This window comes from Schistosoma haematobium, chromosome 1 (assembly GCF_000699445.3).
Source record: "Schistosoma haematobium chromosome 1, whole genome shotgun sequence".
In the NCBI taxonomy this organism is placed as follows: domain Eukaryota; kingdom Metazoa; phylum Platyhelminthes; class Trematoda; order Strigeidida; family Schistosomatidae; genus Schistosoma; species Schistosoma haematobium.
In genome coordinates this window covers 73033797-73055006 of record NC_067196.1, presented here as the reverse complement: position 1 = coordinate 73055006, position 21210 = coordinate 73033797, and the positions used below count along the sequence as shown (strand labels likewise).

At 35.2% G+C, this 21210-nt stretch overlaps 1 protein-coding gene across 2 annotated transcripts in view; it reads left to right on the top strand.

Annotated features, from left to right (window-relative positions):
- MS3_00002071 (uncharacterized protein) overlaps positions 1–21210 on the top strand; it is a 55086-nt gene that overhangs the window by 17630 nt on the left and 16246 nt on the right. For both annotated transcript variants that reach the window (XM_051209629.1, XM_051209630.1), the window contains exons 7-15: positions 1609–1688; positions 3024–3209; positions 5632–5689; positions 7153–7190; positions 10499–10634; positions 12484–12719; positions 13531–13831; positions 14803–14844; positions 20129–20284. In XM_051209629.1, coding sequence (XP_051075086.1) covers positions 1609–1688; positions 3024–3209; positions 5632–5689; positions 7153–7190; positions 10499–10634; positions 12484–12719; positions 13531–13831; positions 14803–14844; positions 20129–20284 — 1233 coding nt within the window. The remainder of the gene's footprint in view (positions 1–1608; positions 1689–3023; positions 3210–5631; positions 5690–7152; positions 7191–10498; positions 10635–12483; positions 12720–13530; positions 13832–14802; positions 14845–20128; positions 20285–21210) is intronic.

The window sequence follows — 21210 nt, the reverse complement described above, 5'->3', positions numbered from 1 at the left end:
TGACAGGACTTATTATCACAAGAGGGAGCAAAGTCTAAATAATGATAATGGTGAAGAATAGATAGAATATGTCGAGCAGTGGGATCTAGGACACGCGTTCCGTCCCATTTGGGACTCGTCAACTTCGTGTTCCTGGATCCGAGAATTGATGTTGATGGGTCTCGAGCCGAGTGCCATTTACATCAAACACCAATGTGTTATCCGGGCAGTTCAACCACCGTATATACAGATGTCTATGTTACTATATTACCTTCAGTGGAGATTGTAAAGATCCTTTTATTAAACTGTTCTCGTTATCCTACTATTGAGTCGAGGTATTGTTGTGGTCGTATATTCGTCTTCATCAAGAGTAAGGATTGAGTGGCTTCTATCCGACTTGGAGAAGAGTAATTTTTAACAGTCCACAACTTTGTAAATCTTTCATCTGTGATTAACCGTGTTGGAGTACCCAGTTTTTGTAATGTTTCAATCGTGTTCTTATATCTGGGTTGTTTGGTCAGCCAACAGGAATGGGATAGTACACGACTTGATTGTTGTGTGCTGGGTTCAGAGAGGTTTATATGCTGTATGTACGCAGTCCACCCTGTTGTAGTTCCAATCCAGTCCGAGTCCTGATCCACTTGTTTTAGTTCGTGCAGTTCGGTAGTATCACAGACTCTTACACACATGTGAGGTGTGTCTCTGTAAGCCGAGTACAGGAATCTGTAATTGGTGAGTTATACCAAAGCAGTTGTGTATGTATTCCGCTTTGTTTCAGCCTATGTACTAAACAAAGATGATACTCAGGTTGGCCATCCTTGTAGTTCTCACCACCACACTGCTCTTAGTCTACTCAGTTCCGTTTTGTTTGTTTGCTTCGTTTTATAACATTATTTTTGTACGGGGTGTCTGTAATATGGAGACAAGATAATGAGAATCGGCAAAATAGCTTTTGATGTTTTACGCAGTCGTTTAGAATTCTTTGTAAAGACTTTTTTGTTATGATATAGCGAGAACGACAGTGTTGAGCGTATTAAATGCTTATTTTGTTCTGTGCAGATTGTACGTGACAGGTAAATGAATGAGTTGTTGTCTCAATCTCCTTTTTTCGTAATAAACTTTGAAGGAAATCAATCAATTAGTATTGCACTGCATAATAGGCTAACTGATGAAGTACGGATGCTGACTGAGATAAATGATGATTTTCACTGATGACTTCCTTATATTTTGGTGTTATAACTCGGTTTGTTTGTTGCCACAGGGCATTTGTTAACGATGATTTTGTGGGTGATAACGAATTTTCTGTGAATGTGTTTACTTATTTTTGATAAGAACTCTGAAAGAAACTTCTTTTGTGAATATATTCACGTTCAGTTTAATGAGATAATGTAGTGAATCCTTTCCAATATTGGAATTGGAAAGTGGATAATATTTTTGAAAAATGCATAAAGTTCTTGAAGTAAAGCACACCAAATTAACGTCCTATTACTTTTGTTGTGAGATACTTTTAGTTTATGCAGACTATGTTCACTGAATGAAAGTGACGCACCAACCATAGGGTCTCTTATTTTATCGTTTTTGGAGTTGACATTATCTACAGATTTTTAAATAAGTATTTATTTCACTTAGGAATTGTTCAAATACTGTGCCGTGGATGTACTGATGACGTATGAAATAATACAAGTTCTGTGGCCTATATTTAAAGAAAGGTAAGCTAGTTAACCCGTCTGAGTATATATAATGTTAGCATCATATATATATATATATATATATATATATATATATATATATATATATATATATATATAATAAATAATGAATTGTATTCCTGCTAAAAAGTGCTGCTTGCACAATGAAGCCTTCAAATAAATTTGTGTCTATCTTTCGTTGTTGTAATAAAATACTTTTTTCATAATTGCAACGAATCTGGTATCTATATTTGTTAGTCAATTACAACGTAGAATCTGTATGTATGTAAATCAATTCAAGTTTCTCTTCCCCATTAGCTCAGAGAAATGCAGTTGCTAGGCCAAGCTCCAGAATATTAGAAGTAGTAACATTAGCAGTGGCGTTGAGAAAGATTCGGCATCAAAGAAACATTTCGAGAATATAAATTACTGAAATAAAATCAAAGAATGAGGTTATAAGGAATTGAGAATTTCAGAACTTGGGAAGATAAAGATAGGATACACCTGCGCCATTGCAAATGATTTTGAGCCATCTCATTCAAAGTCTTTAACTTTTGGTTATGATAATCACGTGGACCCCAATCAGGTAGTCTACGCATATTCACATGGCCAAGTTCAGTTTTCATTGATTTCATGGACTGATGACAGGTTATTCGTGGTACTGCTGAATTTTGAATGGCTAGTTTTTAGTTGTATTCATTCTTTTTAATTATGTCGAAATTCAGCAGGCTTCATTATAGATGTATACATATCATATTGATATGATATGTAGGTACGTAAACTCTTTCCTGTATTAGTCATTTTGGTGAATACCGAAGTAATCATGATTGGTGATATATGTCATGCCTAAAAGCATTATCACTTATGCCATTGAATATTAATCATCAAATGTTGTATCGCAAGTTGAGTGAAATTAGCGACGGGATCTATTAAATTTTAAATCAATTAATTAAAAGATTTAAACCCTTTCATGATGCCTTTCAAGTTTAAATTTCTATCTAGTATTGTGATTTTGTGGTCGCTGTCTGTTAAAGATTCGTTAAACTAATAGAAGAACAACTACCCATGTGATTTGCTGCTTTTTCGTACTTTTATTCATGTCACATCCTTAACGAAAATTATCACCAGAGTGAAAAAATCTACTCAACACTATTAAATAATATCTGGTACAAATTTAGTAGGGTGTTCTTTTTTTTTGTTCTTTAACTGTTATTACTTGTGTTGTACCTAGTAATAGTTTGTGACTTATTAACGTCTTGACCATCACTGTTTATATTAGCTCATCCCATTATATGGTGCAGATAAAGTTTTTTCTCTCTCCCACTTCCACTATTGCTCTTCCTCTTCCTTTTGTAGATTTCCACATCCCGCAACATTTTGTGGATTACTAGAAATGAGTAGCATGTATTTACCAATTAATGATAATTGGATTAAATTTCAAGAAAAAGCAGAATCATCATATACGGAAAATATATTAAGACAAAAAAAATTATTGATGCAATTAGCTGATCAAGCATTGGCTAAATATTCTAATAATCAAGAGTAAGCTATTATTATTATTGTTATTATTATTATTATAAATAATAATAACTTTTGATACTTTATATGATATAATCTAGCTGTTTAAACATTGTTGTAACGTGTGGATTGCACGGTTAGATACGCAGCGTATTTATCGGTCGATTCAGTGACACGTACGGACGACCTAGAGTCCCGATTGGCCCTGCTTCGCTACCTAACCCAGTCAGTTGAACCCAGAACACAAGTCACAGCCTCAGAGATATGAATCATTATATTTCAGACATACTCTATATACCAAACAAACAAACCACATCGTACCATAAAATATAAAACAACATTTACACAATATTTAACAAGTAAAACAAATATCGACCAATAGGGAGTGTACATTTCAAGTCCAAGGTCACCATTAGACTTAACATGATATTTATTGGTATATTCCTCTGCATCCCTAACAAACATTGACAAGGAAGGCAGGGTTTGAACTGGTGCAGAATAGTATGAATTCATGATATTTCGAGGTTTCTCATCAGCTGCTTACAACCAAATATATGATAGAATTTTTACATTGAGATAGTGTGAAACAATTGACATAAATGAATGTAAATGACTGGAATGACAAAGGTTTACAATAATAACTATATATATATATATATATGCAAGAACAGGTCAGAGGTTAATTGGTGTTAGAATTAAGAAAACAATTAAGGATGGGTGGTGTGATGGCCTAGTGGAGTTATACATTGTATGATAATTTTGGAGGCAGCGAAAGATTCATGGAATTAAGCAGTGATAAGATAGGTTACGTAATAATTGAATGGAATTTGAAAAGCTAACAAAATTTAGGAGGGTAAGTGGGCGGAAATGTGTGAATGAAAAGTTGGTTTACGAGTTCGCTAGTGGGGAAGGAGGGGAATATAACACAGAATAAATTTTTAAAAAATAATTAAGATTACGCAAATAACCAACATATAAAATAAAAATAAAAAAATAAACTGAATTACCAGGGTAATAATTAAGTAACTACTGTCACTTTCTGAATACATAAATCCGGTTTAAGTTTTCTAATCGCGATCGCTTCGGCAAAACGGAAAGCAATCGTACTTTTTTGTCTACCGATAATTTTAAAAGCGTGCGGAATATTGATGGTATGCCCGGAATTTATTCTGTGATTGATTAATCCGGTGACTTGATCTCCTTTGAAGCGCAAGTATAGGAGGCAGTTTTTTCTCCACTATATCATGTTTAACTGGAGGGTTGGTATTTGCATATTTGTGGATGAATTTATCCGGATATGCGTTTTCACGTAGGCAGTTGGGGATTATGGCAACTTCTTCTTCAAGGCATTCCTTTGAGCAGATTTTGCGTGCGCGGTCAATTGGTTTTGTACAATACCCTTTTTATAACTCATAGGACAGAAGCTTTTATAATTGAGATAAACTCCACTCCAGGTATTTTGACGATGAATGTGTCTTTATAATGTACCATCTGATGTTCGTCTAATTCCAATATCTAGGAAATGGAATTTATCGTCAACCTCATGTTCTATAGTAAATTCTGTATCTTTGTGTGCTTTATTAAATAGACTGAGTAAGTTGGTGGAGTGTTTGTGATTGTCGCAGACAAGGAACGTGTCATCAATATATCTACAATAAAGTGTGGTACTATCGATTGCGTGCTTAAGTTTCTTTTCTTCAAGGTGTCCCATAAGTATGTCGGCCAGAATTGGGCCCAAAGGGCTGCCCATTGCTACTCCATCAATCTGGCGGTACAGAACATTGTTGAATTTAAATTGTATGTTTTTTGTGCACAAAAACAGGAGCTGTTTAAATTCATGGATTGGTAAAGGCAGGAGTTCCGGATATTCACATATGATCTCTGCCGTTTCTTCCAAGGGGATAGATTATCATACATATAACGAACTCAAACCAAAAGGATCACAATTACCATACTTATATGGTCTACCCAAAACACATAAACCCGACATCCCAATAAGACCAATATTATCTATGACCAAATCACCCTTTCATAAACTTGCCCCCTGGCTGACTAGATGCTTAGAACAAATCCGCAAGAAACTATCAACCTACAGTTTGAAAGATAGCTTTGGATTTGTACAAAAACTTGATAACCTTAATGTTTCTGACAAACTCATGACCTCACTTCACGTGTCATCGCTCTTCACAAACATCCTCTTGGAAGAAATATAATTGCCAAGACTGATTATTTGTCAATTATCCAGTGACGATTAGTTGATTTCAGCACGACTGATTAAATATCCAGATGATATATATATATATATATATATATATATATATATATATATATATATATATCATATAGAGTACCTTTATAATCTAGTTGAGTTGTATAATTTTCCTTTTATATTTAATATTTTAATAGCAATAATGATAATTTGTGCGATTCCAATTTTTAATTCAAGGTATAAAAATGATCCATGGTTGTGGGATTTGGATTGGTCTAGACCCAAAGTCAAATGTGTTAGTTTACTCATTGTTTAATTAATTCATTTCTTGTTTGTTTCTATTGTTGATAGTGAAATAACTTGGTCACAAAAACATGCTCTGAAAACCAATTTCCTAGTTATCTTTTCATCATCATGATTATTTTGTGTAGTTACCTTTAAAGAAGTATCAGTGAAGAGTCATAATGTTCAAGTTGGTAATATGGTTTGAAGCCAATTTTTCTACATCAAATAAATAGCAGCCTATACATACTAAAATAAATAACTTTTTATATAATTTGTTGTGTTCGGAAATGTGACACTGGATATTGAACAGTATCGTAAATACCAAGAATATATATATATATATATATATATATATATATATATATATATATATATATATATATATATAAATAATGGGATTCTAGTTCATAAATTGTATATATTTCCTCAATGATATTATAATGTAATGGTAAATGATAGAAGATTCTAAGTGACTTTCACTTCGAATTGGTTACAATGTAGTGTGAATGCACTGATTTTTATATTTTGTTGTTAAATTTGAAAATTTTTACTACACACATCGTTTTTCCCTTTCTCATTTTGTATCATGTTATATATATATATATATATATATATATATATATATATATATATATATATATATATATATATATATATATATATATATATATATAAACTTCTGATTTTACAATCGATGATACTGCTGCTATTTCTACTCATTTAGTTCTCATTGTATTATTTTTTTCCTTCGTTAGTTTGATGCAGTGTTGTAACTAGGACTAGCGCATGTTTCAAGTTCTGCATTGCTTATTCAACTCTAAGTGATTTCTTTAGCATAAATATTTCTGTGCTGAAATATTAAGGTTATGGAAAGATGTATTAAATAGTTTTAAGTTCATTTTATCCTGTATCTAAAACTTTCCAAGTTATTCAACCTTCAACTTGTATTTCAGTGAAACATTAGTTGTTTATTTCATTAAAATTAAATCTGTTAGTTAAACTGTAGCATAGAATTTAATGATGATGAGTTCTCTTCTTCCTTCAATTAAGTCAATAATAATAATAATAGTAACCAAACCACAAGTTGTAAGGTATGTTTGCATTGACTTTATCTCATTTTACTTTTCTTATAGAAGCAAATGTTTTTGATTGTTATTATGATTTCGGTGGATTATCAAAGTTCATTTACACCTAAACTCATCCGTCTATGTACCCGTTTGTTGTATAAAGTTTACTTCAAAATAATAATATCCGGTAGTACTACTCTTTAGTTTTTTGCGTTTTATCTTTATCGTATTTGTCTGCTGACATTTGGATATCTTGTGTGTAAATGTTTTGAGATTGGTATGATTTGCTTTTTTCTTTTGTAAAACATGGATTTCATGCAGTAGTTATTACTACGAATTTTACTCACACATACAGAGTTTAGTGATAATTTTAAATGTTTGTTTAATATGTTTCTTTTCATTACAGAAGACTGAAGTTGATGAAAAGGTGTCTCGTCTTCCTAAGTGAGTAATATTTTTACATTACGCTTTATTTTAGTGATCATCAACAGTTTTCTACAAGGATTTATTATTAGTTTGGGGATTTTAGCAAGTAATGGAACCCACGACGTTCTCTCGTCCTATTAGTATCTTTTCAGCTGAATATACCTGTATACTTGTGTTAATTTTCACACTCAGACTTGAACCCAGTGCTTATCAATCAATATGTCAACATACACCAAGTGGCACAATCCACTTAGTAACTTGTCCAACTGGTACAAAGCTATTTGAAAGGGTGTCTATTTTTCCATACTCTAACATGATTGCGATCGGTTTCTGGTCTGCGCTGTTTGCATCATCTGTAGGACGCCAACCAAAGAGTTCTAATGAACCAACAGGTTTCAGCCCTATACAGCTTTCTTTCATACCTCAGCATTATGTCGTAAACTAACCACATGTCCAATTTTTCCATTCAGTCTTAATGTGGTGTATGCTACTGATGTCGACAGATATGATCAGCATGCATCACCAATCGAGAGTGGAATGCCTGGTAGCAGAAAGTTGAGAAAATCGAAGATATGAAAAGGAGAACAGAGAGTGATATGGAAACGAAGGAACAACAAAGTATGAGACAATTGATGGTTATTTTGCAAATAAAGTATTTACTATATGGTTCCGAGATTTTCCCAAGATATTCTGTAATGGTGAATTTAAATCAGTCAGTCAGTCAGTAACAACGTAGAACTTCGTACGTACGTACATCAGTTCGAGTTGCCACACCACATTAGCACAGAGATGCAGTTGTCGATTCAAATCCCGTAGTGGTAGAGGTAATAAGAGTATAAGCAGTAATCGGGAAGATTAGGGTTTGGAGATGTTATTTAAAGAGTATAATCCAGTGAAATAAATTTGGAAAGAGGAAAAAGAACGGGACATGAAGAATTCAGAAGATTAGAATTTGGGAGAACACAGAGAGTGGATGCACCTGCGCCATTGCAAACGATTTTGAGCCATGTCATTCAGCGTCTCTAACCATCGGTTGCTATCATCTCGTGGTCCCCAACCAGGTAGTCTACACCTACCAACATGACTCAGTCCACTTGTCAGTGACTTCATGGACTTGTGCCATGTTTTGGTTTGGCCGCCCCTAGCTCTCTTCCAACCTACTCCTATACCACTGAACATAGCACGTCGAGGCAGTCGGTGGTTTGGGCATACGTAACACGTGTCCCAGCCATCTCGACTGATGAAGTTTCACTACTTCATCAATTGATTTGCCATCCTTACCTAGTACCCGTATCCTAACAACTGTGTTACATACTCGATGGTCCCATGATATACGAGCAATGTTTCGAAGACACCTATGGTCGAATACTAGTAACCTACGAATATCCTCTACTCTTACCGACCATGTTTCACTGCCATAAAGTAGGACGGGACGAACTGCTGCGCAGTAAACACGTCCTTTGGTTGATAGACGGATATCTCGCCTACGCCATAAATGACGCAAGTTGGTAAAAGCTAGTCGAGCCTTCTGTATCCGTGCTGAGATTTCGTCACACACCAGACCACAAGGGCTGATGAGACTTTCAAGATAAGTGAAGCGGTCGACACACTCAACTACTTCGCTCCCTATCACTAGTTCGGGTGTCGATGTAACCCAATCCTGAAGCAACATTTTGCATTTCGAGGGAGAGAATCGCATCCCGAACATGCTTGCATTGTTGCTTAGAGTGGTCAGAAGACTCTGCATTTTGTCAGCGTCTTCACCAAATAAAACTATGTCATCAGCATATTCTAAGTCAACAAGTGAACCTCCCGGTAGAAGTTCAACCCTTGGAAATTTAGATGAGGAGAGTGTTATCTCTAAAAGTACGTCGACCACAAAGTTGAACAAGAATGGGGAGAGTGGACAGCCCTGACGAACAGCATTTGAGGTAATCAATTCTGATGACAGTTCGCCATAAGCTCTCACTCTACCAGTTGTGTTCGAGTAGAGAGCCTTTATAAGGTTAATGTACTTCTTTGGTACTCCTTTCAGTGACAAACACTGCCATAGAACCTCATGATCAACAGAGTCGAATGCCGCCTTAAGGTCGAGAAATACTACGATTGTGGGGCGTCTGAATGTGTGTCTGTGTTCTAGAACCTGACGTAGTGTGAATATCTGATCTATACAACCACGTCCAGGTCGAAAACCAGCCTGGTTTTCTCTAATCTGCTCTTCACGAGCTTTGATTAGGCGTCGAAGTATTATTGAAGCTAATATTTTAGACACTATATTGGTCAAACTGATTCCTCTGTGATTGTCACAAGAGGACTTTTGTCGTTTCTTATAGACTGGCACAATCAGTGATTGAGACCAGTCAGATGGGATTACGTCCGAATCCCAAATTCTACCTAAGACCTCGGTTAATCTCATTGCTAATACTGGACCACCATCCTTAAAAAATCTCAGGAGTAAACCTGTCAGGGCCTGCTGCTCTCCCTCGTTTCAGATTTCCTATGGCTTTTTCAACTTTGTAAAGAGTCGGAGGACCTGAATTAACTTGCCATTCAGGTTGACTAGAGATCGTGGGAAACCGAAGTGTGGCTGAAGGCCAGTTGAACTGATCCCTAAAGTGTTCTGCCCATCGATCCAATCTCCTGGATTGAGATTGTATAATATGTCCATCTTTCTCTGAGATTGTTTCGCTAACGGTCGGTTTCCTAATTCCGGTTTCCTTAACGAGTCTGAACAATTGTCTGCTATTACCTATTGCCGCTGCCTTTCCCATCTCTCTTGCTTTCGCTACCCACCACTGTTCGCGATCATTGCGTAGACTTATTGTCAGCTTGCGCTTAAGCTGACTCCGCTCTTCATTATGTTCAGAGCCAGATGGAATGAGTTTCCGAGCATCTATCAGTGAGATAGATGCTGCTGAGATCCAGTGTTGCTCCCTAACCTTGTGGTTTACCTTACTAGCAGATATCACTGCTGTTTCCACAGCTTTTCGGATATCATTCCATGCTGCATCGGGGTGGGCATCACATACATGGCTGCCTAACTGCTTTCCTAGTTTTTCCTGAAATATACTCTTAGCTTGACTATCATTAAGTAGGGCCCTAAGAGGTTTCCTTGCAGCGTCTTTCCTACGTCCAGTAAGACGCAAGCAATTTAAATACATTGGATTGTCCCCGCTGGTGTTTTCGTTTACTAAACTAGTGTTGACAAATAAAGCAAAATATGTCAGATGAGTTCATAGTTTTACGTTTTCTATAAGAGTTTATTTAACACAGTCGTAAATTTCTAAAAAAAATAAACTGCATAACTAAATTATTTAATTATTTAGATGGTATAGAGATTTAATTCCAAAACCAGTTAAAGATAATTTAGACGCTGGACCAGCTTTATTGACTGCTCAAATGCGTATTGCTCCAAAACTATTAAAACTCTGTTGGCAAGGTCTGCCGTTGCATTATGATCGAGTAAGTGATTACTATTTTATACACAGTTTGTCTTCCTTTTTTTTGATAACCTGGTCTATAAATCACCAATGACTGCAACAGTAAGAAGCTATTTAGTTAATTCGATTTGTATTTCATTTCGTTTGCTACAAATCTGTTACAATATGTTATAAGCATCCACAACCGCTTATTCACCATATAAATCGATACAAGGTTAATTCTAAAGCGGTAGTTGATACGAAACCCTGCACTTAGTTTTAGCGCTATTTGACGCTTGTCAGCAAGGTGTACCTGGCGAACTCAATCCTATGTGATAAGTCTTCTAATTGAACGCTAGGTTTGGTTCCTAAGCTCTTCTAGTAACCCTCAGGCTAGATCTACAAAGCAACTTGAACACGAGAGAAAAGGCGCGAGATATGGAAGAAACACTACTCCAAAGGTTCGTTTAAGTACAGAAAATCTAGGGTTTTTATAGTACTTTAGATGGCCCTGGGCTTCCCGAAATTTCTGGAACGCTACTAAACATAGTAGCGTCATAGATAACCATCCATTCAGAAACTCAACATGTGACTTTCCACTTTCTAGATGTCTCTGGCAAAACGTCCAGTGAATACTGATAGAATAAGAGGCTTTTCAATGTTTTTCAGAACCTTTTTTGGCTTTTTTTTCGAGTTTTTTGGATCTCCCCAACACCATGTCACCGATTTTCACGACCAGAGACGTTACCACTAAGCTATTCTGACCGCGACTGAGATATATGTGCAACTTACCAATAAAAGTTTACTAACCAACACTTTGTCATATATTACAATAAAAGTCATCTTCATATTTTTGTTCCTTTCAGTAATATCCGATACATAGATTTTATTCTCAAAATACATCTATTTTAAAATGGAGGTTTTGTTTTGTTTTGAATTAAAAAGTTGTTATCGTTTCTACAGTTTGTTTCAATTTGATTACATCAACCACTTTGATATAAGTTTTGTTATGTTTGACTTACGAAAAAAGATTCATGGTATACACCGATGTTACTTACTTTTTTGACAACATTTCATCAATTTTTTCTTGACAGCCTAAATTCATTGTTAGATTCTCTGGAATAACGTACTTGAGTTCAACTAAATTATGGATACTTTCTTGGCTTCTCGAATTACTTTTATACGATCATATATAAATAATAAATAATTCCACAATAAATGACTAGGTTAAGTTATAAAACATTCAAAGTGATATACTCAGTAGTATCAGCCAACTCAGCACAGTAAAGATAGAAATGACTATTTCAATATGGCCGGACAGGTAAAAGAACATCGTATAAACTAATAATAGATTGGTTAGTTTACAATCGACTAAAGAAATTTGTACGATAAAAACTGATTATTTATATTTTATACGATTAAAATGCACAAATCTCATAATCATCTCTTGTGGCTATTAATATATCTGCTACTGAAACGCTTATTAATACGTTCCTAGCTGCTTCCTATAACCCCAGACTACTTAAGCAATAGAGAAAAGGGGCGAAATATAAGTAAAAGCTTTATCGCAAGGTTAGTTTATGTACAGAAAATCAAGAGTATTTATAGAGTTAGATTTAACCTTCGTCTACTAGGACTTTTTGGAAGCACACTAACTATAGTAACGATGCATGTACTTGTCCAATCTAAAATATGGCACATGATCCCTCATTTTGCTAGGTATTTCTAAGAAGCTTCTGTTCAATGCTATTTGGATAAAACAATTCTTTGCATTTTCTGAGTTTCTAAAGGCTGAGGAAAAGATTTTTTTGGATTACCTCAGCGGTTAAAAATTGTGTTTTATCGATCTGTAATTTTTATAAAATTTCATCTTTTTGTTATGTGTATATTAGGTGCTCAAATGGGGTGTTCTCATACCTGGACGTATTCCACAACCCTACGGTGATCCACGATATTACATTGAATCATTTAAAAATACAGAAAATACAGAATGTATTGATTCTAATGATGCAGAAAAATGTTCTACAAACTCGAATGTTGTGTGTCATTATGATTCATTAATTCGTCCAATTATATCTGTTGTCAAATCAACAGCTGCTGGTGATGAAACGCTCGACTTTCCCTATGGGTAAGTGTTACGTCCTTGATCAGTCTGCTCAATAATACACAAGAGAGAACCTGTCTCGACCTTGATACGATAGGCTAACTAGTTCTACCTTGAGGCTAGTTATGTGTGAGTCCGAATTGTGGCTAAACGGCCTTGTTGTGAGAGACGAGAACAAAATATTTTTTAACTTGCTGGTAAAATTAGGGTATAAAGTTTGATTAACTTAGTCTTTTTTAAAAAGAATTATTTCAAATTCATTTATGACTGATTATCTCAGAGAGAGTTGTTAACGGTGTTGGTTAATGCAAGCATTTCTTTTCAAATTGTTGATCAAAATAAATAGAACATGTTCGTAAATCAGTCACTACTTTTCAATGAATTCGTGCCCTTAATTCGGTCGATGCGTTACACAAAAATAGGGTATTATCAGTTTGATAAGCCTAATCAATAATAAATTTAAGTTTTTGGTAAAATGTTTAGTTTTGGTTGTTTCGGTAGTCAATCATTTAATCAGTTAGTGAATTGAAATATATCTGATCTCCGAAAAACAAAATATTCATTATGTCTCAATGTACAGTATATGAAAAGATTCGTAATAGATTCACTAAGTACCAGTTTATGTACCCATCTATAATAGGTAGTGAAACTATCTTACTGGGTGAACCAATGTCGATTGAATTGGGTTTATATGTCTGAAACATATTAATTGAAAGCTATGTACTTCAATCATATCTTGTTACAATTGTTTAACATTTAGAGTCAAGAAAAGAAGAATATCTATATCTGACTATCTAAATTATGTTATATTTCTTTCATTTTCTCTTTTGTATAGAGCTTATTTAAATTATTGGTTAGCTGATGTAAAACGTCGTCTGTTAGCAGATTTTCAATTAAACGAATCTACATCGTCAAGTGATAACTTTTCAGATAGTTTAGCAGTTGCTTATTCTCATCGTATAAAACCAGATATTCGTGATGCTAATTTGTTAGATGAATTAAAACGTAGCATTGAAGTTATGCCGTTGGAAAAAGAGGAACGTCAACGACTGGCGTCTACAATAAGTACTATACGTAAATTAGGTGAACAAAAACGATTTCAAATGGATTCCAAATTACAGAAAATAAACAATAATGTAATTGATTTACTTAAAACATAATTCCGATTCATTTAGTGTTGTTAATTCTCGTATTATACAATGAATGTATGGACATGAAGGGGAAGCAGTTGTGTTAGTGTATGTGCCTTGTTCGCACGAGAAAACCAAGAACACACTATTCCCGATGTGATCTAGGTGAAATTTTGACATGATCAACCAGTTATTTTTCACACCTTATTAATCGGGTTGATTGTCTCTGAGATTACTGATTTTCTGTTCTTACTCATCTTATCTGCCTCACTGTTAAAAATGTTTAAGAATTCCGATTATATTTTCTGTATTGTCGTTGAGTGTTTAATGTCGATTGATTCATCGAACCTATCGAAAGAATTAATTTATCTCTTCATACAATTAAATTCATCAGCCATGGTCTTAAGACTCATGTTTGAAGAGCATTCATGAAGTGTATCATTATTTATTGGAAAGGTTTAAAATAAATACCATTCTTTAAAACTTTAATTATAGGTGAGTAGATGTTCACAGAACTAAAGCAAGGGTTTCGAATTACAATGTTGTCTATATGAATTGACAGCTATACTGTCTAACAGTTGCTACTAACTACACATGTACTCTTGGTTCTGTATCGTCATCCCATCATATGGAATAATTTGTTTGATATATTGTTTAATGTAGTAATGTCATTGGAACCAATGATATATTTATGAATTAAGTATCGTTGAATACAACCCAGTCACCTTACTCACATAACCTTCAATTTGTCAAAAAACATTAATGTCTTTTTTCCCATTTCATAAGTTCTAACCAATTTATGTATATAATAACTTCACATGAACATTTATATACATATTGCTAGTTTTTATTTTCTTTTGCACTTACCAAACTTTCCAATTTAAACCCAATAACTATCAGACAGATTTTTGTGTTTTTTTTTCTGTATCAAAACACAATTTATAATCCATTATAAGTTGATTTGTTTTCCCCTCTAGAATCACAATGAATTGATTTATGAGAAAGTGGGTGAATTACAGGTAATTTATTCTTTACATTTATGTAAAACAAAATATTTTATCATTCTGGTGTTTGTCATTTTTCCCATTTTGAAAAATTTGTCCAATAGTGGTAGTAAATAAATTGTGATTTTAATTCTTATCACTTATATCATGGGCGACGGAGTAGCTTTTCAGAGATAATTTGGTTGCTTAATTTCAATACTAAATTACGTAGTCAGTCGGTCAGCTACAACGTAGGACCAGGCACATTTATGCATCGGTCCAAGTTGCCATACCTCATTAACACAACAAGATGGACACCGGATTCATAAAAGTAGTTAATTCAGAGGTGGTAATATATAAAAGAAAGATTGCAATAAGGATATAGTACACGAAGAAAGAGTTAGTTCGCAGAAATAAAGATATGAAGCAATTTTAATCTCTCAGTTTAAGGGAAGATAGAGAGTGTATACACACCTACGCCATTGTGATCGATTCTGAGCCATGTCACCCAGAGTCTTCAACCATTGGTTACGACAGTCACGCGGTCCCCAACCATGTAGTCTGCATCTACCAACATGGCTCAGACTAGAAGTTAGTGGCTTCAAGCACTGATGCCACGTTTTGGTTTGGCCGCCCCTAACTTTCTTCCAACCATCCCGAACACCGGTTAGCATTGCGCGTCGTGATCCCAGCAGACGCCAGTAATATTTCTAAGGCATCTGTGGTCAAATACTAATAGCTTACGAGTGTCTTCTACTCTTAATGGCCATGTTGCGCTGCCGTAAATTAAAACAGAACGGACTGCCGCGCAGCATACTCGTCCTTTTATTGATAGACGGATATCTCGCCTTCGCCAAAGGTGACGTAAGTTGGCAAAAGCCAAGCGAGCTTTTCGAATCCGTGCTGAGATTTCGTCAGACACCAACCCATTAGGGCTGATCAGACTTCCAAGATAAGTGAAGTTGCCAACACGTTCGACTACTTCACTCCTTATCCTTAGTTCAGGTGTTGACTCAGACCAGTCCTGAAGCAACAACTTGCATTTAGAACTAAATTACGTAAGAACTATACATATGTAAAATTTTCTATTGTCGTGTTAAATAATCTTTTTAAAATACATCACAGTAAGGGATAACTGAAGCATTATACGGCTGTTTAGATTAGAAATACTATTGAGATTTATGTAGTGCAATGTGCATGTATGTAGTATTGCTTCATTTACATACATAAATGATGAGATTATGATTCGTGTAGTACTTGTTTGACTGAGTAAAGATAACATTCAATATCAAGCAGTCACTTTTTTGTAAATACTACTGTCTATTACGAGTTGGCTTTAGACTCCACCGTTGCTGCTACCTTGACGTGATGGTCGGACTTGCCTATTGTTTATGAACCAATAGAGCTATACTGGCTGTAACAATCGTTCGGTTGAAGAAAAATCAGCATAACGGCTATGCTGCCTTCCCACAAAGGAATGGTGGGGCTATAAAACGTCGACGCTTCATTTTATCCCACGGATTTCTGTCTCAGGCGGTTTTAACAAGTACGGAGCTAACACAAAAATTACCCACGAAAACGTCGTGTGTAACTGTTCGCAAGCACCGGTCCACTGGACATTGTGGTCTCGCTCTCAGGTCACTAAGACCAATCTCATCTTCAGGTACCTGTAGAAAAACCCTTCCACGGTGTGTAACCCGGAAGTGATAACGGCCTTCATATCTCTAACAGCATTCAAGACCACCGTATCCATAATCAATTTCCCTCTTCGATTTCTATTATTGCTTCTACCTCGACTTCTAACTCTAAACTTCCTCTTTTGGCTTCCTCCTCAAGTGTCATCATGGCCAGGGATTCTAGTGCGCCATATACTGTCCCAGGTCTACTGGGACCTCACTCTAAACTACAGATTGGAGCCTTCGAAGTACGCACCCTATGTCAAATCGGTCAACAGACTTCCCTGGCTAGAACCCTAGAATCTCGTACCATTGATTTATGCTGTGTCTCTGTGAGATACTAGAGCTCCACAACTCACTTGGTAAACGTCGTATTTGGGAAATTTGAATTTCTCGTTTTCTCGCCTAAGACCGTCGTTCATTTTCAACAAACGCTAAATATGAGCATGAGGAGAGACATTGTCTAAGATGACAATGCCCTGCACCAAACCAACGATGGACTCAAATAGACCACATTGCCATCAGTCATCATTGGAGAAGCTCGATAGTAAACTGCCCCTCGTTCTGGAGTACATGTTTAGACTCTGATTATGCTCTAATACGAGCACCTATTTGTTTGCATCTCACTGAACTCAGCGACGAGAAAGCTTAAGGTAAATTCCAGGAACAACTGAAGTCACACTTTGTTAGTTCTCAAAACATGGCTGATCCAGATGTTGATTGGATAGATATATGAACAGATGTGGAAACAGTAGCGACATCTACTAGTGATTTGAACCAAAGGTTCGCGAAAAACCAGTGGATTCATAGACTCTCAAAAAATTTATCCCATCACACTCTGGACACGATGAAGAGCGAAAACAAATCAGATCTAGGTTAACCAAAAGTCTAAGGAACGACCGTGAGCAGTGGTGGGCCACGAAAGCAAAAGAGATAGAAAAGGCGATGGCTGTAGGGAACACAAGGCAGCATGTCAGACTGATAGAAGAAACCGGAATTAAAAAGTCTAGCGTGAGACAATTTCGGATAAAGACGATACTCTTACCTGCTCTCAGCCCAAACGTTTAGAACGATGGGCGGAACACTAAACAGCAGTTCATCTGGTCTTCAGCTACTCTACCACTACCCACCATTTTTAAACAACCTTAATGGAACATTGAAGTAGGTCCCTGGAATCTAATTGAAGTTCAAGCAGCTATAGCTAATATGAAATGAAGAAGAGCAGCTGGTCCAGATATCTTTAAGCATGGTGGTCCAGTCTTAGCGATTAGGTTGACTAATATTTTAGCTAAAATCTGGGAGTTGGATGTAATCGTATCCGATTGGTCGCGACCACTGATTGTCCCAATATATAAGAAGGGGTCAAAATCATCCTGCGATAACCATAGACAGATTAGTTTGAAGAACATATGTAACTCAAAGCAACTGTCAACCAATGTCAAAGTGAGAATCTTCAATGCGAACGTCAAAACAGTCAGTTCTACTGTACGAAGTCAAAACATGGAGAACTACTATAACCATCATCAAAAAGGTACAAGTATTTGTAAGCAGTTGTCTACGTAAGATACTCAATATCCGTTGACCAGATACCATCAGCAACAGCGTACTGTGTGGGAGGACAAACCAGCTTGCAGCTGAAGATGAAATTAGGAAAAGATGTTAGAAGTGGATATGATATACATTACGGAAATCACCAAACTGCATCACGAGGCAATCCCTAACTTGGAATCATGAAGGGAAATGGAAAAGAGGGAAGGTCAAAGAACACACTGTGTCGAGAATCGGAAGCAGATATGAACAGGATGAATAGAAACTGGAGAGGATTGCGCAGGACAGGGTTGGATGTGGAGTGCTGGTGGGCGGCCTATGTCCCTCCAGGAGGGGTAACAGGCGTAAGTAGTGAGTAAATAATCCAAAAAGCTATGAAAACAACCGTGATATCTATGTAGTGGCCTTCAAATATCTGAATCCAGGTAGATCGTATGAATGATTGTTGTCAAAGTATACATCCTGATTATCCTCGTATATAATCATCAACTTAACTTACGTTAGTGAATAACGGAGTTAAATAAGTCAAATACGAGAATGGATTTCGAATACGTATATTTCATACAATCATTGATTCAGACAAACGATAGGAGAAACGAATCGAGGAAAGCGAAGTGACGAGAGTGAAGCGAAATGACGCGTGGTGTTGATCGATACCCATAGTCAAACAAAATAAGTTACAGATATTTGGTGTTCACCTTGTTGTGCTAATGAGGTGTTGGAACTTGGTCCGATGCATATGTGTACCTGGTCCTACGTTGGAGATAAATTAGTTGACTCAAAAGTTTTGTTTCTTTTGACTGTATTATAATTGGTTTTCTACTAGAATGATATTTTAATCTTATTTAAGCCACATTGGTGAGCTTCTTGTCGTAGATTTTGAAACATTTCCCTGTCTTTATATTGATCGAACATTTTTACAATTTGTCAGTTGTCAGTGAAGTTTTTGTTCTGTTTATGTAAATTAGAAGTCTTCGAAATATATAAGATTGATAAATGACAGCTGTTAAATATTAAGCTAATTCTGATTTTATAAACAAGATTTTTACGTATTGGCCTTTTGAAGTTGTTCGTCAGTACGTCTTTTTAACTCACTTTAATCATCTAATATCAGCAATAAGATTGCTGGTTTCTGCTAATTTGTTCAACTAATTTGTCTATGAGTATGAATTAATCAAGTAAGCTAAATTTCCATGTTTTTCCACATTTTTATTGATTGCTCAATTCTTGACTGAAAGCATAGGAAAAGCACCGTTTTTTTAAAAAACAAAAGCCAACCCTCAAAATTTGTAAGAATAATCATTTGATAAATCGAAGTTTATCAGATATTCTCTCAAGATTCTGATGATCTTTAGTTCTCCTAATTTATAGTCAAAAGCTGTTTGATTACTGAATGGAGACTCAAACATAACTATCACAATCTCGGGGCTATTAAAATCGTCAATTATTATGAAGTACGTAATCAGAAATTATAATTAGCGAACCCAGGGTAGCCGTTAACAACTCAGGTTTTGTCGAGAGAAAATATCTTCAAATTTTTGGAATACATGAGTGCTTGGGAGTATTGTAAAACAACCTCTCATGGCAATATCTCATCTTATTGATTATATTTGTCTATTAAGCCAGTTAAATTTCCCATTTTGCAGTTTCTGTGACAGGATTTCATTTTGTACATTTCCCGACTAAACCATTGTAATACAAAAGTTAATGTTTGTAAGGAATATTATGATAGCTTCTTGGTTAGAGCGCATAACTTTTAACCAGTAGTTTTCAAGTTCTAAACTCTGTGTTTAGTAACCGGCTGTTATCACTCGTCTCCATACGATCTATGAATATATAAACTTGCGTTTGTGTGAGTCTCATTACAAAATACATTTATTTCAAGTTTCTTTAAAAAAAGATTACTTATCATTATCTACTTTCTAGGCTTTTGATTAATAAGTTATAACTAGCTGCTCATAGAATAAATTTACGAAATATTAAAATCCAGTTATACAGTTCTTGATGCACAAAACATTGCTAGGAAAGACGTATCACCATATTTATCTCATTATTATTAGTATTAGTATCAGTATTATTATTCTTTGACAATAAAGGCTCAAGGTTCAGCTTTCTGGTTAAACTCCAATCGTTTTGATCACAATTCTTCGAACTATTCTTCAAAATATCGACGGCGTAATACCGTCCGATATGCAGTCGACACTGTAAATCCTGTTATACCGACATGTTGGTTTAAACATCTTCCTCATGAGGTAATTCTCATATTTTTTTCTTTACTGTGTTAATATTATCCTTATATTCATATCTAAATACCGACCTTAAACAATGTTTCAGGTTTGCAAAAGAGATATTTTAACACATTTTGTACTACTTGTTCTTTACTTTTGTTTTAAAATCCATATGCTAGGTATTTGTTACGAATGAAATGAATTGATTATATTGTAAGAGACTCCAAGATTTATTTTTTAATTCTCTTTAGTTTATTTATTATAACGTTACTAAATGTTACCGATCTGTTTTGTTGTACTTGTTAATTTTATCTCTCTATGTTGGTGTGGTATGGCAACTTGTGCTGATGCACATCTATTCCAGATTCGATGTTGACGATGATTAACCATAGATCTTACTCAGCAGATTAGCCATAAGGTATTAATAGAGTCTGATTGAGGCAAATAGTAATATAAGTTTGTTTACTGTATTCTTGAGAAAAATTCAAAATTTTAATAGAATAAAAAAGTAATGAAATAACAGTGAAAAAGCTTCTTTATCCAGAGTAAAAATGAAAGAAGTTTTGGATGTGGAGAATTATTACGAGTAAAAATATAAATGAAAGTTAATAAAAGATAAAAGCAGTATTATAGACGTTAAATGACCTCAATTGAAGTGTATTATTTGTATAACTTGTAGAGCGATAAAATCATTTATAGAACGATATTTTAACTTTTAATAGTACCACTGTCTCTGTTGAGATAATTAACAAATATGGAGCGTCCAACTTATATGAGTAATATCTTCATGCATAGTATTTTTCTCTTTATTGTACTCTTTGTGAAATAAGTCTCCAAAGCGCTAGATATGTAGACATAACTATTATACATATACTTTGATCCAGATCAACTGAGGACGATCAAGGTGTTGTCATTTTTCTTTGGCTTACACTAAGTGCCTGTAATTGGTA